The following is a 25967-nucleotide window of genomic DNA, read 5'->3' as shown; positions in this document are numbered from 1 at the left end:
GCATTGCAGTGTAACTGGGACATACAAAAAACAAATTCCTTTCTATGTGTCCTTGCGGTGACAGTCCATTTTTAAAATGCAGTACAAACGCCTGTCATGGCACTGTATGTGAAGTCACCCTCACACTGGACCTGGTCCACCCCCCCCCCCCTCCCCCGAGCCTCCCGTGTTTTCCGTGAGAAGCTCATAAACTAAGGGAAACGTTCGATTCACAAAATCTGAGACCGGAAAGAAGGGCGGAGTCTGATCCTGACTGAGAGACACAGCCTGAAGTTGTGGCAGCAGCTTAATGACCAGAAAAGGTGGAGCATAGGGGGGGTGGGGGGGTTAGAAGAAGAGGGGACTTACGTGAATCTTCCCAGCGCAGGAGGTGGAGCTTCCAGGCGGAGTAGTAGAGAAAGCCTAGTACCAAGAAGAGGCAGAGAGCCAGCAGCAAGTTCCTCATGAACACCAAAACTCCCATCTTCATAGCATTCCCGCGCTCCTACATGACCTGCGGCAAAGAGAAATAAAGAGACATCGCAGTTCAGAGGGTACACAATGACAACATCTGTACACAGCCAGGTCATGCACAAGGCAAGCTAGGCGGGAGTGTGGGGCTCACCGGGTGTCCAGGGGCCCCAGATACAACGTTCACACCCCTGCAGTAAACCAGGTGGATCATACGATTGGTCAGTGCTCTGCAGCGGTCGGTCACTGTACAAGGAAGGATGCTTCTAGGTGATTTGCTCAATAAGCCAATTAACCTACCAGCATGTCTGTGGAGTGTGGGAGGAAACCGGAGCACCCGGGAGGAAACCCACGCAGGCACAGGGAGAACATGCAAAACTCCATTGTCGTGGTTGGGATTTGAACCGGCGACTCTAGTGCGGCTAGGTGGAAGTGCTAACCACTTAGCCGCTGGGCTGCCCCTGTCAGTCAAATCACAGAGGCTGCCGACGCCCCCTCCTCCAGACTGACATCCACCGATCAAGGCATTTTGATATTTGTATAACCCCTCCCACCGCTTGCATCAGGACTGAGGGCTCTTGAGAGGAGAACTGAGGCGGGGGGGATGGGATGTTCTCAGGAAGCTCTGTACAGCCCCCTCCCACCAGCCATCATCTACCTGCATTGCATAGAGAAACACAAAGACCCAATGATGATATCACTGGTCTAAAATAAGTATGTCATAAAAGTGAAAAGGATTTTTTTTTAATTTTATTATCATGTTGATGAGGGGGGGAGGGGGACCAGGTGAGGGCAAAATATAAAACAGATTAAACTTCAGGTTTAAGGTCTCGAGTTTGCATTCTATGCATTAGGATAAAAAGCCTTATTTGCTGCAGCCCCCCCCCCCCCCCTTTTTCTTACCTGGACCCGGCCGCTCCAGCTGCTGCCTTGGGTCCTCATTGGATAAATCGATAGCAGCAGGAGCCATTGGCTGCTGTCAATCAAATCCAGTGACACGCCAGCGGGAGGCGGGGCCGAGTCCTCCTGTCTGTGTCAATGGACGCAGCAGCGGGACTCGTGAGCGCGCCCGCACGGGTGCCCCCCCCCCATTGAAATCGTCTCTCTCCGTGGGGGCACCTAATGAAGAAGAGGGGCCAGAACCGCCGCCAGAGGACCCCAGAAGAGGAGGATCGGGGCTGCGCTGTGTAAAACCTGACCACAGAGCAGGTAAGTATAACATGTTTGTTATTTGAAGAAAAAAAAAAATGACCTTTACAATCACTTTAAGTGCAGCTTTTATTAAAATCATTTCTGTTGATCTGGTCATGGGGGTCCTTGTTTGGGGCACCTTTTAGGGCGACAACCCTTTGCCTCTGTCTTTAGCGTTGTGTTATTTGTAATACTTTTTTTTTTTTCTTTTTTTTTTTTTTTTCTTTCTTTATTTGTAATACTTTGCTGTTGGTATTTGTGACAAATTCCTTATATATTTCTTAACCAAAAAAATAGCTGCCGGCGTGGGAATTGTTTTAGTTTACATTTTCGTTTTTATTGGTTTGGAGCGTGGGGAATTCATTCTTGTATATATAAAAAAAAAAAAAAAAAAATAGATACAGCCTCCCTTTTGAGTTTGTCTTTCATAGAGATAAATACGAATTTTTTAGAGAAGTTTAACCGCTTCAGCCCCGGAAGATTTTACCCCCTTCCTGACCAGAGCACTTTTTGCGATTCGACACTGCGCCGCTTTAACTGACGATTGCGCGGTCGTGCGATGCTGCACCCAAACAAAACTGACGTCCTTTTTTTCCCACAAATAGAGCTTTCTTTTGGTGGTATTTGATCACCTCTGCGGTTTTTATTTTTTGCGCTATAAACAAAAAAAGACCGATAATTTTGAAAAAAAAAAAAAAGCTATATTTTTTACTTTTGGCTATAATAAATATCCACCAAAAATATCTAAAAAAAACATATTTTTTCCTCAGCTTAGGCCGATATGTATTCTTCTACATGTTTTTGGTAAAAAAAAAAAAAAAATTTGCAATAAGTGTATACTGATTGGTTTGCGCAAAAGTTATAGCGTATACAAAATAGAGGATAGTTTTATGGCATTTTTATTATTTTTTTTTTTTATTATTAGTAATGGCGGTGATCTGCGATTTTTATCGTGACTGCAACATTATGGCGGACACTTTTGACACTATTTAGGGACCATTGTCATTTATACAGCGATCAGTGCTATAAAAATGCACTGATTACTGTGTAAATGTCACTGGCAGTAAAGGGGTTAAATACTAGGGGGCGATCAAGGGGTTAAGTGTGTCCTAGGGAGTGATTCTAACAGTGGGGGGGAGGGGCTTCCACTGACATGACAGCGATGACTGCTCCTGATGACAGGAAGTAGTAGATCCCTGTCATGACACAAGGCAGAACGGGGAAATGCCTTGTTTACATAGGCATCTCCCCATTCTGAGGCTCCGTGACACGATCACCGGGACACCGGCAGACATCGAGTCCGTGGGTCCCGTGGGCACGGTCACGAGGTATGCGGCGGGCGCACGCCTGCTAGCCCCGACAATTAAAGGGGACGTACAGGTACGCCCATTTGCCCACCGCTGCCATTGTGCCGACGTATATCGGCGTGCGGCGGTCGGCAAGTGGTTAATAAAAAGAATGAATCATCTTTACAGAAGTATTCACCACCGTGAAATGTTCTACATTATGTATTGTTATAACCTGGATTTAAAATAGATTTTAATATGATTTTATGATCTGTTTTATACAATTATTATCCCTTCCATGCCTAAGCCTATTTCTGACATTTGTTGCTTACAAGTTAAAATCCATATTTTTTTTTTTGGCTAGAAAATTATATTATATATTTTTTTTTAGCAAAGACCCTTGAGAAAAAAAAGGCGCTCATTGCAATATTTTATGTCACACGGTATTTGCGCAGCAGTCTTTCAAAACGCAATTTTGTGGGGGAAAAAAAAAAAAAGACACTTTCATTAAGTAAAATTAAAAAAAAACTAAACAGTAAAGTCAGCCCAATTTCTTTGTATAATGTGAAGATGTTATGCCGAGTAAATAGATACCTAACATGTCACGATTTGAAATTGCGCACGCTCGTGGAATGGTGACAAACTACGGTACCTAAAAATATCCATAGGCGATGCTTTAAAAAAAATTAACAGTTACCAGGTTAAAGTTACAGAGGAGGTCTTTTGCAAGAATTATTGCTCTCTCTCTGATGATCTCGTGATACCTCACATGTGTGATTTGCGGGCGCATCTTACGTACCCTGTTTCCCCGAAAATAAGACCTAGTGTGATTGTCGGTGATGGCTGCAATATAAGCCCTACCCCCCCCAAATAAGCCCTAGTTAAAGTCCTTGTAGGTCTTATTTTCAGGGTAGGGCTTATCTTCGGGGAAACAGGGTATACGTTTTCTCAGTTGCGCGAGAACGAGGGGATGGGGGCGCTTTAAACTTTTATTTTTCTTAATTGTCCCTTTAAAAAGAAAAAAAAAATTTGATCACTTTTATTGCTGTCACAAGGAATGTAAACATCCTTTGTGACAGTAATAGGTGGTGACAGGTCCTCTTCATGGAGGGATCGGGGGTCTAAAAAGACCCCCAAATCCCTCCTTTGCACTTAAAAGTTTTCAAAAATTTTATGTGGTGATTCTGAATATTGTAATTTTTTTAAATCGGCACCATTGGCAGCCGAGTAAACCGGAAGTGACGTTGTGAAGTCGCTTCAGAAATTTTACATCGGAGATTCGATCGGAGCCGAATCCGGCTTTGTTCAGCTCTCAGCCTAGCCGGTGGAAGGGGGGCCGTCCCCTCCCGCTCCTTTAGGATAACAGCCGAGCGGCTTTTTAGCCGCATCGGTTGTCATCACTAAAAGCCAACGGACCGCTCTAAAAAACCTGTACCGGGGTGATGCCTACAGCTGCATATCACCCCGGTATAACCCCTTCGAGCCATGAATGTAAATTTTGATACGGTCGGCCTGAAGGGGTTATTATTATTATACAGGATTTATATGGCGCCAACAGTTTGCACAGCGCTTTACAACATGAGGGCAGACAGTACAGTTACAATACAATTCAATACAGGAGGGATCAGAGGGTCCTGCTCCTTAGAGCTTACAATCTAGAAGGGCGGGGACAAAGGGGTTGTAAACCCTCGTGTTCATCCTTTGCATTAAAGTGGAGTTCCACCCACTTTTACAACTCTTCACCATCCCTCACTAAACTCTGCACTGTAAACAAATTGGATTTTTTTTTTTTTTCTCAGCACCTACTGTATATCTGCTGTATTCATTTTTCACTTCCTCCTCCCTGGCCACGGCCCATCGCATCATTTCCTGTTTGCAATGCCTTCTGGGAAGGGGCGGCAACTTCCTCTGAAACTGCCGTTGCTATGGAAACCTGACCTGAAACCTATTACACTGCTTGTGCTGCACTGAGCATGTGCGAGATCTGCAAGGATGAGATGCAGGAAGAAATACAGTCTGGCTTCAGATGCCCACACTTAACCACTTCCCTACCCACATATAGTCATATGACGTCCTGGGATGGGATCTCCCATCCTGGGTGGACGTCATATGACGTCCTGGTATTCCCGGCCGGCTAGGGGGCGCGTGCGCGCCACGTTGCTCGGGACCCGGTGCGTGTGCCCGGCGGCCGCGATGTCCGCCGGGCACACGCGATTGCCCGTTAGCCGGGCCGGACCGTGGATCTGTGTGTGTAAACACACAGATCCACAGCCTGTCAGCTCTGAGGAGAGCGATCTGTGTTCCCAGAACGGAGGAACACTGATCGGTCTCCTCCCCTTGTGCGTCCCCTCCCCCTACAGTTAGAAGCATTCCCTAGGAAACATATTAACCCCTCCCCGCCCCCTAGTGGTTCACCCCTTCACTGCCTGTCACATTTACACAGTAATCAATGCAATTTTATAGCATTGATCGCTGTATAAATGTGAATGGTCCCAAAAATGTGTCAAAAGTGTCCGCCATAATGTCGCAGTCATGAAAAAAAAATCGCGATTTTTTTTTTTTTTAAATGCCATAAATCTATCCCGTATTTTGTAGACGCTCTAACTTTTGCGCAAACCAATCAATATACGCTTATTGCGATTTTTTTTTACCAAAAATATGTAGAAGAATACGTATCGGCCGAAACTGAGGAAAAAATGTGTTTTTTTAAAAAAAAAATTGGGATATTTATTACAGCAAAAAGTAAAAAATATTGTGTTTTTTTCAAAATTGTCGCTCTTCTTTTGTTTATAGCGCAAAAAATAAAAATCGCGGAGGCGATCAAATACCACCAAAAGAAAGCTCTATTTGTGGGGAAAAAAGGACATCGATTTTTTTTGGGTACAACGTTGCACGACCGCGCAATTGTCGTTTAAAGTGCGACAGCGCTGAAAACTAAAAATTGGGCAGGGAAGGAAGGGGGTGAAAATGCCCGGTATTGAACCGGTTAAGATGGCCGCGGCCTGCTGTAAGTTTATAAAATAACAAACTACTGCTATAAACTAACAAAACAGACCTTAGTTTACAGACTAACTTTACTAGAATACATTAAGCTTGTGTATTATAGGGGTACTTTTATTTAAAAAGTATAAATTCGGCCGGAACACCACTTTAAGGTGAAAAAACACCTGTCAGTGACGCCCCCCCCCGTTTTACTTACCTGAGCCCTGGAACTTGACCCGGTGGGGACACGCTGTCTCTCTGCCTGGGGTTCTTGGCTCTTGATTCGATAGATTGATAACAACGCAGCCATTGGCTCCCACTGCTGTCAATCAAATCCAATGACGCGGGCGCCGGGAGGCAGGGCCGAGTCATACATTCGATGGCTATGGCCGCCGAATTTTGGACTCGGGAGCGCGCCCGCAAGGTTACCCCCCCCCCCGGGAGAGCGTTTCTCCTAGGGGGTTATCTGATGTGGGGAGGAGCCAAGAGAGCCGCCGGGGGACCCCAGAAGAGGAGGTTCGGGGCCACTCTGTGCAAAACGAGCTGCATAGTGAAGGTAAGGATGATATGTTTGTTAAAAAACTGCATGCGCAGTAGGAAACAAGCCGCAAGGCTTCACTTTCTGTTTCCCTTAGTAAGGATGGCGGCGCCTGCACCCGGAGCTGAGTGACGGGTCGGCTTCAGGTGCTGACATGGCGGGCTCCCTGGACAGGTAAGTGTCCTCATATTAAAAGGTAGCAGCTGCAGACTTGTAATTTAATTTTTTTCCCAGGCGTAACTCTGCTCTGTATTTTTTGCTAGAAAATGACTTAGAACCCTCAAATATCGTATAATATATATATATATATATTTTGCAAAGACCCTAAAGAATAAAATGGTGGTCGTTGCAATATTTTATGTCACACTGTATTTGCGGTCTTTTAAACAAAATTTTCTGGGAAAAAACACACTTCAATGAATTAAAAAAAATAAAAAACAAAGAGTAAAGTTAGCCCAATTTTTTTGTATAACATGAAAGGTGATGTTACGCCACGAGAATCGTGATCTTTATTTTAAGCAAAAAAAAAGAACTGTGATTCTCATTTTATCCAGAATCTCTATTACATAGTACAGGTCACATGTCTACATATTATTGGGCGTGTTATGAACCTTTATATGTTATTTTGTTAGTAGGAAAAAGGATACTTTTTTTTTTTTCAGAATTTTGCTGGCAGGAGGAAGTTGCGTTTTTTTTAAAGCAATACTTTGGCTGTGTGCAAATTTCATGCTAAAAACATCAATGGTTACAAAAGAGCGATGACACAACGACAAATGTCTGTTAAATGAAGGGGGAATTAAGGATTCGCTGAGATATTAAAGATAAGGGGAGAGGAAATGAGAAGGACCCTTCGGCATCAGATTTTATTGGTTGTCATGACAAATACAGGCATGATTTGACATTTAAAGGAGCCTACCAACTGGGTATAAGCCCCCAAAGGGGTGAGTTTGATTGCATCTTATTGTCAGAGAAATATACATGAGAAAATAGAATTGCCCCAAATCATGGGGGTGTGAGGTACGAGACGAAACGTATTCTCTGTATGAGCTGGAGATGTCCTCAATGTTGTCATTCTGCTCCCCGGACTCTTTTCTCCCCTTATTGTTTTGGTCTCCCCTTTATGAAGCTGTGATTTTTGGAACCCAGGATAGGCTGTAAATAAACATCTAACTGATGTCTACAAAATTAACTAACTTATCTACATAAATCTGATTCATTATATAGGATAAGTGCACCATGTTAAGTTATACTTTCAAGTATTAATCACAGCTCACAAAAATCCCTGTACTCCATGAAAGGGTAGCCAAGTCACTGCTGGGGGGGGGGGGGGGAGCAGCATAAGCTGACCGGCTGAGTAGGGAAGGGGGAGCAGAGTTGCTCAGTCAATGCTGAAACAGGTATCGGGGTGAGCTGAGCCGCTAAGTTACTGCTGAGAAGGGCTGCACTACTAGGAAGAGGAGCTGTGCTGCTGAGTCATTACTGAGAGGAGGAGCTGTGCTGCTGAGTCACTACTAGGAGGAGGAGCTGTGCTGCTGAGTCACTACTAGGAGGAGGAGCTGTGCTGCTGAGTCATTACTGAGAGGAGGAGCTGTGCTGCTGAGTCACTACTAGGAGGAGGAGCTGTGCTGCTGAGTCACTACTAGGAGGAGGAGCTGTGCTGCTGAGTCATTAGTAAGAGGAGGAGCTGTGCTGCTGAGTCACTACTAGGAGGAGGAGCTGTGCTGCTGAGTCATTAGTAAGAGGAGGAGCTGTGCTGCTGAGTCACCACTAGAAGGAGGAGCTGTGCTGCTGAGTCATTACTGAGAGGAGGAGCTGTGCTGCTGAGTCATTACTGAGAGGAGGAGCTGTGCTGCTGAGTCACTACTAGGAGGAGGAGCTGTGCTGCTGAGTCATTACTAAGAGAAGGAGCTGTGCTGCTGAGTCACTAGGAGGAGCTGTGCTGCTGAGTCACCACTAGGAGGAGGAGCTGTGCTGCTGAGTCACTACTAGGAGGAGCTGTGCTGCTGAGTCATTACTAAGAGAAGGAGCTGTGCTGCTGAGTCACTAGGAGGAGCTGTGCTGCTGAGTCACCACTAGGAGGAGGAGCTGTGCTGCTGAGTCACCACTAGGAGGAGGAGCTGTGCTGTTGAGTCACCACTAGGAGGAGGAGCTATGCTATGAGTCATTATTGAGAGGAGGGGCTGTGCTGCTGAGTCACCACTAGGAGGAGGAGCTATGCTATGAGTCATTATTGAGAGGAGGAGCTGTGCTGCTGAGTCACCACTAGGAGGAGGAGCTATGCTATGAGTCATTATTGAGAGGAGGAGCTGTGCTGCTGAGTCACCACTAGGAGGAGGAGCTATGCTATGAGTCATTATTGAGAGGAGGAGCTGTGCTGCTGAGTCATTACTGAAAGTAGGAGCTGTACTGCTCAGTCATTACTGAGAGGAGGAGCTGTGCTGCTGAGTCATCACTAGGAGGAGGAGCTATGCTGCTGAGTCATTACTGAGAGAAGGAGCTGTGCTGCTGAGTCATTACTGAGAGGAGGAGCTGTGCTGCTGAGTCACCACTAGGAGGAGGAGCTATGCTATAAGTCATTATTGAGAGGAGGAGCTGTGCTGCTGAGTCACTACTAGGAGGAGGAGCTGTGCTGCTGAGTCATTACTGAGAGGAGGAGCTGTGCTGCTGAGTCATTACTAAGAGGAGGAGCTGTGCTGCTGAGTCATTACTAAGAGGAGGAGCTGTGCTGCAGAGTCACTACTAAGAGGGGGAGCGGAGCTGCTGAGTCACCACTGAGAGAGGTAGCAAGTGAGCTTAGACACTATGCTATTGTTGGGGGGGGGGGGGGGGTTACAGGAAGAGTTGAGCTGCTAAGACACTGCTGGGAGAGGGAGCAGAGTAAGCCAAGTCAGAGCTAAGAGGAAAAAAAGCCCAAATATCTCACACCAACAAGAGCCCAAGAGTCAACAGACCTTCATGGCCAGGCCCTGTGGGTGGGGTCGAAACACGTCAGTGGCATGGCCTGAATGGAGTCGGGCTGAAGCCGCTCCTACTCTTAACACTTGGGCTCTTATTGTGCTACATTTGTCTTTTTTTCTCTTGTTTGTATGTATATTGACGCACACTTTCCATTCCGGCACCCTTTTCGTGTGAGTCACTGGAGTTCGTTGGAGTGGGGACCCGGAGCGGCACCTAAAGTTCCTTGCCTTATGATTGCAGGGCAAGCAAAGTTGCAGTTAGTGATGGGAGGGGGAGCACGGTGGGTGGAGCTGCAGAATTACTGATGGAAGGGGGAGCAGAGTAATCTGATTTTCTAAGTCAGGGCTAAGAGAGAGGAGCAAGGATAGCAAAGGTTGAACAGTTACTGATGGGAAGGGGAGCAGAGTGAGCAGAGTGAGCAGTGGCGGCCCGTCCATTAGGGGCGCACGGGCGCCGCCCCCCCCCCATCCATGCGCCTGGCCCCCGATCTGCATACAGGGTGCCGGACGCATGGATTCCAATGGGGGGAGGTGTTGTTTTTTTCGAAACGCGCGATTAGAGCCTGAGGCTCTTATAGACTTTAAAAAAGGGTGGGCTCGGGGCGCAGAGCACTGCGCTCTGAGCCCACCCAGTTGTGTGACAATAGAGAACGAATATTCGCTATTGCCACACTGACCCTCCTCCTGGCCAATCAGGAAGTAGGTCTTGAGACCCGTCACCTGATTGGCTTAAGCGACAGGTGATCCTAGTTGGCCTAGGAGGAGGAGGGGGGAGACGCACGGCGGAAGCCGCCATGATGCAGAGGAGCAGGCGAGGACACAGGAGCCGATGCCCACTGCCTGCGGATACGGGAGTCGCTGCCCGCCGCCTGCTGACACAGTAGCCGCTGCCCACCACCTGCCGCCACAGGAGCCGCTGCAAAAAAATAAAAAATAAAAACACCAGCCGCCACTGCTGCCGAGCTATTGTCTGTTCCCAGCGGGGATGGACGGGGGGGGAAGCTGTCCTTGCTGGGAGAAGATAGTGGCTAAAGCAGCTGCTAGCGATACACGTAAGAGAATCTGGGAGGCTGGTTGTACCTAAGTTGATCGATCGATCAACTTGGAACATTCAGACTGCCCATCAACTTGGTACATTCAGACTGCCCATTAACGGTTTGAATCTCGGCTGGTTCCTGCTGAACCGTATATGGTCGGCCTTGGTAATCTCGTCTACAGAATGCAATGAACGGATGGCGCTGGGGGTGTAACCCTTAGGAAATGTTCATCTCATCGTCCATTCATCCGGCGCACACTGTAGAAATGAATATTGAAGATCGTAGCTCTGGAAAGGATGCAGTCAGAGATCAGATGTCAGTTATGAAACAGAAGCGCGCTGTGTTCCTCCTCAACTTTCACACAGATGTTGCAGCTCAGAATTTTCTGGCTGTGGTGATTGCGATAATTATGAATGTGAAGAATAAAACCGCAACATCCCACTTAGCATCAATCTCTTCCTTCACACGGTACAAAGTGTCTTTATTACCACAGAAGTCGTCTAGAATTGGTTACAGAACATCAAAGATAGCGACGATCGCTGAACGTTTTCTTGTGACGTCTGGAGGAAACTTTGTATCCATGTGGAGGCAACACTGTATGCAATGCATTCAAGGCCGATGGATTTCATCCCCGAACAGCCACCAACCTGGTGGGCAAACCTTTCTCCGTGTTCCAGCTCCTGTAGGAAAGCTCTGATGCAAAGAGCCCCTGTCTACCGCACAAATGGCATCCAGTGCTGGGACAAAAAGATCTGTCTGGTGTGTTCCTTGGCCTTCATGATGCTGTTCGTTCGCTAAGGTTCTCTAACAAACCTCTGAGGGCTTCACAGAACAGCTGTATTTATACTGAGATAAAATAGCACACAGGTGGACTCTATTTACTAATTAGGTGACTTCTGAAGGCAATTGGTTCCACTAGATTTTAGTTAGGGGTATCAGAGTAAAGGGGGCGCCATACAAATGTACCCCCCCCCACACACACACACACACACACACACACACTTTTCAGATGTTTATTTGTAAAAAAAATTGAAAACCATTTATCATTTTCTTTCCACTTCACAATTATGTGCCACTTTGTGTTGGTCTATCACATAAAATCCCAATAAAATACATTTACATATTTCTTTGTAACATGACAAAATGTGGAAAATTTCAAGAGGTATGAATACTTTTTGAAGACACTATATATAAACCTCTTTTTTATTTCAGGTAAAAAAAAAAAAAAAAAAAACTGCCTTTTTCAACCACTTCAAAGCAGACCTAAACTCTATCAATCAACACTGGCTATTTTCTCTTTATAAGGGGCACAGACAGCAATAAAAACCTGACAGGGGTTCTAATTTCTCTCCATTCTGTCCAAAACTAAAAAAAAAAAAACAAACATATTTGCCTTTAGTTATACTTTACAGTGGAAATTCACTCTCTCAATCAGGATTGACTATTTGTACTTTTTATGCTGTTAGCATTACTAGGTAGGAAGGTAGATTATATTTACTTGTTTAAAACTTTTTTTTTAACATTTCTTCAGTTGCTTCCTGGTTTCTGGCCTAGGCCAAAATGACGTCATAAACCCCAGGAGTCTTCATGGAGGAAGGGGCTTTCTCTTTAGGCATTCCCTCCTGCCTGCATGCCTGAGCTAAAGGCAGATGGATTGCAGGAAGTAAATACTACACGACTCATTTGGCATTACTCAAGATGGCCACAGCCAGAAATGGTTTGGGGGGGGGGGGGGTTCAAGATGATTTTTCAGCAAAATAAAACATGGAGACATGGATGAATGGGTGAGTGAGTTTGCTTTTAATATTAAAGGTTAATTAATTAATATTTAATTAACATTAAATTAAAATATAAAAGTTCACTTTTTGGACCATGTTCCACCCATTTTTAGGGAGGAACATAAAACATGTTTCAGCATCTGCAGCTCTCCCCTCCCTGTGACAGTGCACTGGGGGATCTTCTCCCCGCATCTGCTGTCACATTCTTGCATTTTTGCTGTGTGTGGCTCCGCCCATTCATTTACAGTTTCCTGTGAATGAATGCCTACAAGTACCATCAGCCACTGACGGGGCTTGTAGTTTTTCAATGAGCTGGAGGGGGCGCCGGTGAGCGCTCTCGTAGTTCATTGATCCTCTTCTGTAGGATGCATGCCGTGAGTTTGCAGGAGCTGGACATCGCACCCCTGACCTGCTGATCGCAGGCGCAATGCTCTGCAGGCGCCTTAGAAAAAAATTAATAATTTCACATTTTATTACCTGCAAAAAACAAAAGTGCCTTTATTTATTTATTTTTAAAGGTGAACGTACCTTGCAAAATGAATGAATTAAACAGCGTTTTTTTGGTTTATGGTGCTCAGATGCCGCGTACTTCCTGCTTTAAGTGCCGCACTTTGCACGTCAACCCGGCATTTTCACAAGGGGATCGGCAACGGCAGCCCACCCATTTCTCTCCGGCTGGATTGTATTGCTATGTGTCTGTGTAGGATTGTGGTCTATTACCTCATATGTGATTCCTGTTCGGGGAGCTTTCATACAAGTAGTAAGAATGAAACCACTTTCTGCGGTTATCCGATAATACGGAGCAGACTTCTGCATTTGATAAAAAATATATATATATATATACATGAGGGAAAAATAGAGGAAGGCGGAAGGACGCCCACATCGTTCACTCAATCCTCGGCAGATCGATCAATAAACTCTGCAGAAGCTCACACATGCAGAACCGTGCAAGACGGGATCCTCTGCACAAGTTCAAGATAGCAAAAAAAATAATAATAATAATAATTTCATCTACACAGGTAAAAATGGAGGGTTTTTGGGGTCGACATTTGCAAATACAGAAGCCAAGACTGACACTTGCAGGCTCCTGTAATAAGTGGCATGTCTGGATTCACACCTTGTGGCATTTTTAGTGCTTTTTGCATTTTGCAGATTTGCACTACAGTCCATTTAACATGGTTTCCTGTGGAACACGTTCTGCAGTGCAAATCTGCAAAAATGCCATAGATGTGAATCCAGCCTAAGACCCCTTTCACACTGGAGCGTTTTGAAGGCGATATAGCGTTAAAAATAGCGCATGCAAACCGCCCCAAAACAGCGGCTCCATTGGCTCCAGTGTGAAAGCCCCAAGTGCATTCACACTGGAGCGGTGCGCTGGCCGGGCGTCAGAAAAAGTCGTGCCAGCAGCTTCTTTGGAGCGGTGAACTCACCCCTCCTCCACCGCTCCTCCACCGCTGCTCCACATTGAAATCAATGGGGCAGCGCTGCGATACCGCCAGCAAAACACCGTCCTGGCGGCATTTTGCAGGCGGATTTAACCCCTTTTTGGTGTTAAAACTGCCCCGCTAGCGGCCGAACAGCGGCGTTAAAACAACGGTAAAGCGGGGCTAAAAATAGCGCCGCTTTACCGCTGACGGCACAGTGTGAAAAGGGGCCCTAAGCTGGCCATAGATGGGTAGAATTTCAAAAATTCTCAGGAAAAGAAGGTCCTAAGAAAGTTGGTTCATTGTTCTAGTCATTAATAGAGTCAAATTGATGTTCCTTTTCAACCCGCAAATGAATTTCTATCAGTGTATGTGGTTTTCTGTTCAATAAAGATTTCAAAATCAAATGTTACCTCCAGTCCCCCGGCCTTTTCTGGCACTTTTCGTTCACATGTAACAATCAATATATTTTGCTATAAAAAGTTAGAACCAAATCATTTGGTGGAGAGGGGATTATGGTGTGGGGGGATTATAGTGTGGGGGAGGGGGGATTATAGTGTGGGGGAGGGGGGATTATGATGTGGGGGAGGGGGGATTATGGTGTGGGGGAGGGGGGGATTATAGTGTGGGGGAGGGGGGATTATAGTGTGGGGGAGGGGGGATTATAGTGTGGGGGAGGGGGGATTATGATGTGGGGGAGGGGGGATTATGGTGTGGGGGAGGGGGGGATTATAGTGTGGGGGAGGGGGGATTATGGTGTGGGGGAGGGGGGATTATGGTGTGGGGGAGGGGGGATTATGATGTGGGGGAGGGGGGATTATGATGTGGGGGAGGGGGGATTATGGTGTGGGGGAGGGGGGATTATGATGTGGGGGAGGGAGGATTATGGTGTGGGGGAGGGGGGATTATGGTGTGGGGGAGGGGGGATTATGGTGTGGGGGAAGGGGGATTATGGTGTGGGGGAGGGGGGATTATGATGTGGGGGAGGGGGGATTATGATGTGGGGGAGGGGGGATTATGGTGTGGGGGAGGGGGGGATTATAGTGTGGGGGAGGGGGGGATTATAGTGTGGGGGAGGGGGGATTATGGTGTGGGGGAGGGGGGATTATGGTGTGGGGGAGGGGGGATTATGATGTGGGGGAGGGGGGATTATGGTGTGGGGGAGGGGGGGATTATAGTGTGGGGGAGGGGGGGATTATAGTGTGGGGGAGGGGGGATTATGGTGTGGGGGAGGGGGGATTATGGTGTGGGGGAGGGGGGATTATAGTGTGGGGGAGGGGGAATTATGGCGTGGGGGAGGGGGGATTATGGTGTAGGGGAGGGGGGGTTATGTGGGGGAGGGGGGGATTATGGTGTGAAGTTGTTTTTTTAGGGGTTGGGCTTGGCCCCTTAGTTCCAGTTAGGGTTGTACCAATATCAAGCATTTTGACGAGTATCAGTACTTGTGCTACTGTATTAAACTGCATTGTAATTGTACTGTCTGCACCCATTTTAAAAAGTTCTGAGTAAACTATTGGCACTATATAAATCCTGTATAATAATAATAATCATCACTATCCTTAACCACTTCAATACCGGGGGGCACTTATACACCCTCCTGCCCTGACCAATTTTCAGCTTTCAGCGCTGTCACACTTTGAATGACAATTGCGCGGTCATGCTACACTGTACACAAACTACATTTTTATCATTTTGCTCCCACAAATAGAGATTACTTTTGGTGGTATTTGATCACCTCTGCGGTTTTTATTTTCTGCTAAACAAATAAAAAAAAAGACCGAAATATTTGAAAAAAATATGTTTTTTTTTTGTTTTGGTTACAAAACTTTGTAAATAAGTAAGTTTTCGCCTTCACTGATGGGGCTGCACTGACGGGCACTGATAAGGTGGCACTGATATGCAGCACTGATGGGCACTGATAGGTGGCACGGATGTACTGTAATGTATGGTACTGATGAATGCCAATCAGTGCCAAACAATAATGCCTGCCAATCAGTGATGGCCATTGTGGGCACTGATTGGCATCCATTGTGGGCACTGATTGGCATCCCTGGTGGTAACATCACTGGTAGTCCTGGTGGTGCAGTGTGGGCATCCTCGGGGGGGGGGGGGGGGGAGCTGCGCTGATAATCGATCAGCACAGACCTCCCCTGTCAGAGGAGCAGCCAATCGGTTCTCCTCTAGTCATGTCTGTCAGACGCCAGTGAGGAAAAGCCGATCACCGTCTCTTCCTGTTTACATCGTGATCAGCTGTGATTGGACAAGGCTGATCACGTGGTAAAGAGCCTCCTTCAGAGACTCTTTACCTAGATCGGAGTTGCGGGGTGTCAGACTGACGATTGCCACAAGAACGATCGCCGCGATGCGCGGCCCCCCCGGGGGGCTCAATATCCTGAAAGACGTCATATGATGCCCGGTCAGGATATTGAAACCACTTTGCCGCCGTCATTCTGCTATATGGCGGGCGGCAAGTGGTTAAATAAAAGACAGTTTTATGGTATGATCAGTCATATTTTCCATATCCATGGGAAAAGGTCATCATGATTTCTGCCAGGGGGATGCAAACTTTTGAGCACAACTGAATGGCCAGCTTAACTCTAAACCAGAGGTCTCCAACCCTTTGGACCACATCACAGATTTTACCAATATTCTTGGGCTGCAAAAAAAAAAAAAAAAAAAACGGTTTTATAAATGAAGGCAAAACCAACGACAAGAAATAACTTCATTTCAGAAGTCTTCCAACACATCATAAGTCTTCCCTTTATATGAGAAGTCCCCCCTCCCCCCATCACTTCAGAGCTCCCCTTACATACACTATATTACCAAAAGTATTGGGACGCCTGCCTTTACACACACATGAACTTTAATGACATCCCAGTCTTAGTCCGTAGAGTTCAATATTGAGTTGGCTCCGCCCTTTGCAGCTATAACAGCTTCACCTCTTCTGGGAAGGCCGTCCACAAGGTTTAGGAGGGTGTCTATGGGAATGTTTGACCATTCTTCCTGAAGAGCATTTGTGAGGTCAGGCATTGATGTTGGACGAGAAGGCCTTGCTTGCAGTCTCCACTCTAATTCATCCCAAAGGTGTTCTATCGGGTTGAGGTCAGGACTCTGCAGGTCAGTCACGTTTCTCCACCCCAAACTTGCTCATCCATGTCTTTATGGACCTTGCTTTGTGCACTGGAACAGGAAAGGGGGGTTGGGCACACGCTGCGGAATGTGAAGGGATGCTTTGCAGCCATGCCAGAAATGATAACCCCCCTGCCATGGTAAGTGCGGTCCCCATCTCTAAACTATTTCAGGCTCATCTGGAAGCAGCTCCATCCTCAAGGGTTCATTTATACGACCTGGAGGTTATTGTTTTTTTTTTTTTTTAAATGGCGATTGAGCTGCAATTTTACCGCCCTTTCTCCAACAGTACCCCTTATTGTACATATGTGACCAAGATGCTTGGCCTCTGTCTCATTTGGCGAAAGCAACCCATTCAAGTGAATGAGACCACGCCACAACCACGTGCAAAAATGATACTCCATGCCCCCCCCCCGCCCCCCCAATATGACCCATTAAAGAGACTGGGGGCCACACTGTAACTGTCAGTAGTGCACTTGGTTGTAGTGTAGAGCTGCAGGCTTTGAAAGGATAAAGCATGCGCTGCAGAGGCGATATACTGCCTTCCAGCCGCCTGTCAGCCATCCTCTGAAAAGCAATCCAGCGTAGATCCCTCTTCAGTGGGGAGGCTGCTGCGAATGTAAAACGATCCCTTGCAGTTTCACATACTGGGACCGCTGGAAATGATAGAGCTCACCTCTGTGCAGGAAAGGTCCGAGCAATCTGCAGCTTCAAACAAGCCAAACCCCAAGTCTCAGCAAGCCGTTCACCTGAGCGCCCCTCATCCTGTCCGCCCCTCATTCTGAGCGCCCCTCATCCTGTCCGCCCCTCATCCTGAGCGCCCCTCATCCTGTCCGCCCCTCATCCTGTCCGCCCCTCATCCTGTCCGCCCCTCATCCTGTCCGCCCCTCATCCTGAGCGCCCCTCATCCTGAGCGCCCCTCATCCTGTCCGCCCCTCATCCTGTCCGCCCCTCATCCTGAGCGCCCCTCATCCTGTCCGCCCCTCATCCTGTCCGCCCCTCATCCTGTCCGCCCCTCATCCTGAGCGCCCCTCATCCTGTCCGCCCCTCATCCTGTCCGCCCCTCATCCTGAGCGCCCCTCATCCTGTCCGCCCCTCATCCTGTCCGCCCCTCATCCTGAGCGCCCCTCATCCTGTCCGCCCCTCATCCTGTCCGCCCCTCAACCTGTCCGCCCCTCATCCTGAGCGCCCCTCATCCTGTCCGCCCCTCATCCTGTCCGCCCCTCAACCTGTCCGCCCCTCATCGCCAGAAATTATTTTAATGAAAGCAGCAGATTTAAAAAAATATTGAGAATACGAACACATCTAAAAACGTGCCTGAAAAATTCAACTTCCTATGGGGGCGCACAGAGGGGAGCAGGAGGCGAGAGCGCCAGTGGGGGGGCCGAGAAGAGGAGGTTCAGAGCTGCCCTCTGCAATACCATCGCACAGAACAGAGAAGAATAACATGTTTGTTATAAAAAAAATAAAAAAAAAAATACATACATACATTATATATATATATATTAATAATGATAATGATAATAATAATGATATAATATTATATACATATACACAGTGGAGAAAATTGTTATTTGCTCCCCTGTAGATTGTGTAAGTTTTTCCCCCGTACAAAGAAATGAAGGGTCTATCATTTTTATCAGAGGTGTATTTTATACAATAGAGACAGAATATCAACCAAAAATCCAGAAACAACACATAAAACAAATGCTATAAATTAAGTTGCAGTTCAGTGAGTAAAATAAGTATTTGATCCCCCAAGCAAAACATGACTTAGTAGTTGGTGGAGAAACCCTTGTTGGTGATCACAGAGGTGAGATGTTTCTTGTAGGTGGTGATCAGGTTTGCACACATCTCAGGAGGGATTTTGGTCCTCTCTTCTTTACAGATCTTCTCTAAATCCTTAAAGCTTTTCTTACCCCAACACTTCATATTCCTGATATGTGGCTGCTGTTCTATGTACTTGTATGAGGAAGTCTCCTGTCCTCTTTGTATCGCTTTCCTTTGTGTGAAATCCCTGGTGTTCCTGCAAGTCCTCTTGCTTTACTATTAAAAACTGACCACACTAAGCATGAGAGCACACTGTGGTCAGTTCTCTGCTGGGAACTCCGTGTACTCTCCTCCAATGATTAGACTTGTCCTGACACACATACCACCCAAGGCCCCCCCGCTTCACAGCCATTCACTCTGAAGGTCAGTGTGCTGCTGTGTCTCCTCCCCCCAAGCAGCTAAGAAGGGATGTAGAGATGACGTTCTTAGGGTCATAGTCAGCAGTTTTCTTCCTCCAAACACGGCGAGTTGAGTTAATGCCAAAAGAGCTCAATTTTTCTCTCATCTGACCACAACACTTTCTCCTAATCCTTCTCTGAATCGTCTAAATGTTTATTGGCAAATTTCAGACGGACCTGTACATGTGTCTTGTTGAGGGGGGGGACCTTGCAGGATTTCAATCCATGGCGGTGTATTGTGTTACCAATGGTTTGTTTGGTGACTGTGGTCCCAACTGCCTTGAGATCATTCACAAGCTCCTCCTGTGTAGTTCTGGGCGGATCCCTCACTTTTCTCATGACCATCCTCACACTTGTGCATCCCTGTGCACGTACACGTGGCCCTCCACGGGGGTACGGTATAGTACCCCCCATGTGAATGAGGTATAAATACAGAGCGGAAATGTTTGTATTTATCTTCTGTCTCTGGGACAAGCAGTTCTGAGAGGCCTCTGTACATACACTCCATGGATAATAGTACATACAGTACATGTCCCTATGGCAGGTGATACGCAGTTTGTCCGGATGTTACAATGTAGCGTCTCCCTAGATTGTATGTGACTTCGGCTGATCAAAGCTCCGTTATAATTATCCTCATCTGGCCGAACACAGAGCGATCATTCACCGAGTGTCTGGCTCCCCATTTTTCATGCATTAGGCATTAAGCACTTCAAAGGTTCCCGTGACTGGGAATCACAGAGAAGAACCTCAGACGGCACATTCATGTCAGGAAGACGAGTACCTCATACAACCAGCGATTATACAAAACACAGGAATAATGAGGAGCGACGGAGCCGACACACAGCTATTCCTGTATATACCGCTTTATTAAGGGAACCAACCAGAGGCGGTCAAATCTCCTGAGGGGGGGTCTCAAGTGTGGCCCTCAACACCATCAAAGGGCCACACATTAAATTCAGTGAATATTCACATTTGAAAAAGAAGGGTCTAAGGATGTGAGGATGAAAGCACCACATCCCAAACTTGTTAAACAGTTATTTGGTAATTCAGTGAATATTCAGTGTCAGAGACTGCAGACATAGTACAGGAGATGGTCAGAGACTGCAGACATAGTACAGGAGATGGTCAGAGACTGCAGACATAGTACAGGAGATGATCAGAGACTGCAGACATAATACAGGAGATGGTCAGAGACTGCAGATATATTACGGGAGATGATCAGAGACTGCAGACACAGTACAGGAGATGGTCAGAGACTGCAGACATAGTACAGGAGATGGTCAGAGACTGCAGACATAGTACAGGAGATGGTGAGAGGCTGCAGACATAGTACAGGAGATGGTCAGAGACTGCAGACATAGTACAGGAGATGATCAGAGACTGCAGACATAGTACAGGAGATGGTCAGAGACTGCAGACATAGTACAGGAGATGATCAGAGACTGCAGACATAGTACAGGAGATGGTCAGAGACTGCAGACATAGTACAGGAGATGGTCAGAGACTGCAGACATAGTACAGGAGATGGTCAGAGACTGCAGATATATTACGGGAGATGATCAGAGACTGCAGACACAGTACAGGAGATGGTCAGAGACTGCAGACATAGTACAGGAGATGGTCAGAGACTGCAGACATAGTACAGGAGATGGTGAGAGGCTGCAGACATAGTACAGGAGATGGTCAGAGACTGCAGACATAGTACAGGAGATGGTCAGAGACTGCAGACATAGTACAGGAGATGGTCAGAGACTGCAGATATATTACGGGAGATGATCAGAGACTGCAGACACAGTACAGGAGATGGTCAGAGACTGCAGACATAGTACAGGAGATGGTCAGAGACTGCAGACATAGTACAGGAGATGGTCAGAGACTGCAGATATATTACGGGAGATGATCAGAGACTGCAGACATAGTACAGGAGATGGTCAGAGACTGCAGACATAGTACAGGAGATGGTCAGAGACTGCAGACATAGTACAGGAGATGGTCAGAGACTGCAGATATATTACGGGAGATGATCAGAGACTGCAGACACAGTACAGGAGATGGTCAGAGACTGCAGACATAGTACAGGAGATGGTCAGAGACTGCAGACATAGTACAGGAGATGGTGAGAGGCTGCAGACATAGTACAGGAGATGGTCAGAGACTGCAGACATAGTACAGGAGATGGTCAGAGACTGCAGACATAGTACAGGAGATGGTCAGAGACTGCAGATATATTACGGGAGATGATCAGAGACTGCAGACACAGTACAGGAGATGGTCAGAGACTGCAGACATAGTACAGGAGATGATCAGAGACTGCAGATATATTACAGGAGATGATCAGAGACTGCAGACATAATACAGGAGATGATCAGAGACTGCAGACATAGTACAGGAGATGGTCAGAGACTGCAGACATAGTACAGGAGATGGTCAGAGGCTGCGAACATAGTACAGGAGATGGTCAGAGACTGCAGACATAATACAGGAGATGATCAGAGACTGCAGACATAATACAGGAGATGATCAGAGACTGCAGACATAGTACAGGAGATGGTCAGAGGCTGCGAACATAGTACAGGAGATGGTCAGAGACTGCAGACATAGTACAGGAGATGGTCAGAGACTGCAGACATAGTACAGGAGATGGTCAGAGACTGCAGATATATTACGGGAGATGATCAGAGACTGCAGACACAGTACAGGAGATGGTCAGAGACTGCAGACATAGTACAGGAGATGGTCAGAGACTGCAGACATAGTACAGGAGATGGTCAGAGACTGCAGATATATTACGGGAGATGATCAGAGACTGCAGACATAGTACAGGAGATGGTCAGAGACTGCAGACATAGTACAGGAGATGGTCAGAGACTGCAGACATAGTACAGGAGATGGTCAGAGACTGCAGATATATTACGGGAGATGATCAGAGACTGCAGACACAGTACAGGAGATGGTCAGAGACTGCAGACATAGTACAGGAGATGGTCAGAGACTGCAGACATAGTACAGGAGATGGTGAGAGGCTGCAGACATAGTACAGGAGATGGTCAGAGACTGCAGACATAGTACAGGAGATGGTCAGAGACTGCAGACATAGTACAGGAGATGGTCAGAGACTGCAGATATATTACGGGAGATGATCAGAGACTGCAGACACAGTACAGGAGATGGTCAGAGACTGCAGACATAGTACAGGAGATGATCAGAGACTGCAGATATATTACAGGAGATGATCAGAGACTGCAGACATAATACAGGAGATGATCAGAGACTGCAGACATAGTACAGGAGATGGTCAGAGACTGCAGACATAGTACAGGAGATGGTCAGAGGCTGCGAACATAGTACAGGAGATGGTCAGAGACTGCAGACATAATACAGGAGATGATCAGAGACTGCAGACATAATACAGGAGATGATCAGAGACTGCAGACATAGTACAGGAGATGGTCAGAGGCTGCGAACATAGTACAGGAGATGGTCAGAGACTGCAGACATAGTACAGGAGATGGTCAGAGACTGCAGACATAATACAGAAGACTGTCAGAGACTAAACATGCTATAGGAGTTTTTGGAGACTGGGGACATATTACATAGGACTGCTAGAAATCACTACTATAACAACTTTCTTGGGACACATAAAATTCAGTGACTATTCAGAGACTGCAGACTTGTAGAGTGCATAGAGCAGTCTACATGACCACAACTAACGCACAGAGGTTGTTCCAAACAAATGGAAGTAATGGGGGAAAAGGGAGGACTTTCCAGAAACAGGCACTCTGCCTGTCTCTGTATGCAAACTAACAGTTACTACGTCCAGTTTAGTTATCTATGAACAGAAGGCATTTTTTTTTTTTTTTATTTGCTGCCTCAATAGCAACTTTTAAAAACTTTGTAAAATAATAAGCACTACCTGAATATGCTGCATGTGTCAGTAAAATTACCAAAACGGGCAGCTGGAATAATCTGGCACAGGTCATTTTAAAGGCCCATAGCGCCAAAAAATTGTCAGTAGAGATTCATTGAATTACCCCCAATAACCTTATGGGAAGATTGCAGGCAAAATGAACGGTCCGGTGACAGGGTCTCTTTATTGCGTCTATTCAATTGTTTCGTCCTGCAGAATACCCTACCTGAGGGATCTCCAAAACACAGAGCAATGCTGCTCGCTGGGCTGAATAAAAGGCGCGATGAGACAGAAGGACTTGTATCCCGCAGTTCAGAACGCCACGCGCCGCACGGGAGTGGCATCTGCTGCGATCGAGCCCCTCATTGTTTATAAACAAATTACCACCAGAGCTCAGTAATCCTCCTGAATCTTTAATAGAGGACAAAACAACATTATTACAAATTTATGCGGCAGCCTTCAGACAACGCGCCCGGCGATGGCCGCGCACCCCGCTAATTATACGGGTCATTCCCATTCATTTGTGGAACCCAACAATAGGCAGTGATTGTGGATGATAATTATCCCGCGCAGAACTCTATACAGAGGGTCACAAATAATCGCCCATCACCCACCTCCTACCACAACCATTTCCGGAAGTATTTGCAGACACAAAAGCTTAAAGCAGAACTCCAGCCAAACATATAAAAAAAAAAAAACATTCTCCAATCTAGATGTAGAATAAAAATCATTAAAGCTGAACTCCGGGCACAAAAATATCGCTGGATCGAATCGGGCTCATGGAAGAATAAGGGGGGGTTGGGGGGTTCCAGCACAGAAGTTTTTATTATCTTAATGCACAGAATGTATTAAGTTAGAAAAACCTTTGAGGCTGTAGAACCACTTTCATTTTAGATTTGCAGCCGATAATAACATGAAATGTTAATGAAAGACACTAAAACCTCAGCCCTTCCTGTAATAAGGGTAATCCGCAGTCACATGACCAACGCCTGGCCTGGTGCAGGATTACCCCAATTACAGAAGAAGGACGGTGAGATTTTAGGTGCTTCCATTAATCATTAACAATACCGCATAATAAAACACACTGCATAATAAAATAGCTATCTGGGTGTAAACACAACTATGAGATGAATCTCCCAGGAATCTCACACATCTGCATGACAGGTCACTATATACATATACATATACATATACAGTGGGGACGGAAAGTATTCAGACCCCCTTAAATTTTTCCCTCTTTGTTATATTGCAGCCATTTGCTAAAATCATTTAAGTTCATTTTTTTCCTCATTAATGTACACACAGCACCCCATATTGTACACACAGCACCACATATTGTACACACAGCACCCCATATTGTACACACAGCACCACATATTGTACACACAGCCCCCCATATTGTACACACAGCACCCCATATTGTACACACAGCCCCCCATATTGTACACACAGCCCCCCATATTGTACACACAGCTCCCCATATTGTACACACAGCCCCCCATATTGTACACACAGCACCCCATATTGTACACACAGCGCCCCATATTGTACACACAGCGCCCCATATTGTACACACAGCACCCCATATTGTACACACAGCCCCCCATATTGTACACACAGCTCCCCATATTGTACACACAGCACCCCATATTGTACACACAGCACCTCATATTGTACACACAGCACCCCATATTGTACACACAGCACCCCATATTGTACACACAGCCCCCCATATTGTACACACAGCGCCCCATATTGTACACACAGCGCCCCATATTGTACACACAGCACCTCATATAGTACACACAGCACCCCATATTGTACACACAGCACCCCATATTGTACACACAGCCCCCCATATTGTACACACAGCACCCCATATTGTACACACAACACCTCATATTGTACACACAGCACCCCATATTGTACACACAGCCCCCATATTGTACACACAGCACCCCATATTGTACACACAGCACCCCATATTGTACACACAGCCCCCCATATTGTACACACAGCACCCCATATTGTACACACAGCACCCCATATTGTACACACAGCACCCCATATTGTACACACAGCCCCCCATATTGTACACACAGCACCTCATATTGTACACACAGCACCCCATATTGTACACACAACACCCCATATTGTACACACAGCACCTCATATTGACAGAAAAACACAGAATTGTTGACATTTTTGCAGATTTATTAAAAAAGTAAAAACTGAAATCTCACATGGTCCTAAGTATTCAGACCCTTTGCTCAGTATTTAGTAGAAGCCCCTTTTGATGAGTCTTTTTGGGAAAGATGCAAAAAGTTTTTCACATCTGGATTTGGGGATCCTCTGCCATTCCTCCTTGCAGATCCTCTCCAGTTCTGTCAGGGGGGATGGTAAACGTTGGTGGACGGCCATTTTTAGGTCTCTCCAGAGATGCACAATTGGGTTTAAGTCAGGGCTCTGGCTGGGCCATTCAAGAACAGTCACGGAGTTGTTGTGAAGCCACTCCTTCATTATTTTAGCTGTGTGCTTAGGGTCATTGTCTTGTTGGAAGGTAAACCTTCGGCCCAGTCTGAGGTCCTGAGCACTCTGGAGAAGGTTTTCGTCCAGGATATCCCTGTTCTTGGCCGCATTCATCTTTCCCTCGGTTGTAACCAGTCGTCCTGTCCCTGCAGCTGAAAAAAACCCCCACAGCATGATGCTGCCACCACCATGCTTCACTGTTGGGACTGTATTGGACAGGTGATGAGCAGTGCCTGGTTTTCTCCACACATACCGCTTAGAATTAAGGCCAAAAAGTTCTATCTTGGTCTCATCAGTCCAGAGAATCTTATTTCTCACCATCTTGGAGTCCTTCAGGTGTTTTTTAGCAAACTCCATGCGGCTTTCATGTGTCTTGCACTGAGGAGAGGCTTCCGTCGGGCCACTCTGCCATAAAGCCCCGACTGGCGGAGGGCTGCAGTGATGGTTGACTTTCTACAACTTTCTCCCATCTCCCGACTGCATCTCTGGAGCTCAGCCACAGTGATCTTTGGGTTCTTCTTTACCTCTCTC

At 46.5% G+C, this 25967-nt stretch overlaps 1 protein-coding gene across 4 annotated transcripts in view; it reads right to left on the bottom strand.

The window, feature by feature from the left end:
* Positions 1-25967, bottom strand: part of ST3GAL3 (ST3 beta-galactoside alpha-2,3-sialyltransferase 3) — a gene marked incomplete at its 3' end in the record, with an annotated part of 495733 nt that overhangs the window by 395022 nt on the left and 74744 nt on the right. For all 4 annotated transcript variants that reach the window (XM_073593923.1, XM_073593922.1, XM_073593925.1 and 1 more), the window contains 1 exon segment: positions 349-493. In XM_073593923.1, coding sequence (XP_073450024.1) covers positions 349-469 — 121 coding nt within the window.

This window comes from Aquarana catesbeiana, linkage group LG07 (assembly GCF_042186555.1).
Source record: "Aquarana catesbeiana isolate 2022-GZ linkage group LG07, ASM4218655v1, whole genome shotgun sequence".
Lineage (NCBI taxonomy): Eukaryota > Metazoa > Chordata > Amphibia > Anura > Ranidae > Aquarana > Aquarana catesbeiana.
Note: the sequence above shows the minus strand (reverse complement) of the source record. Positions and strands in the feature narration are given on the sequence as shown.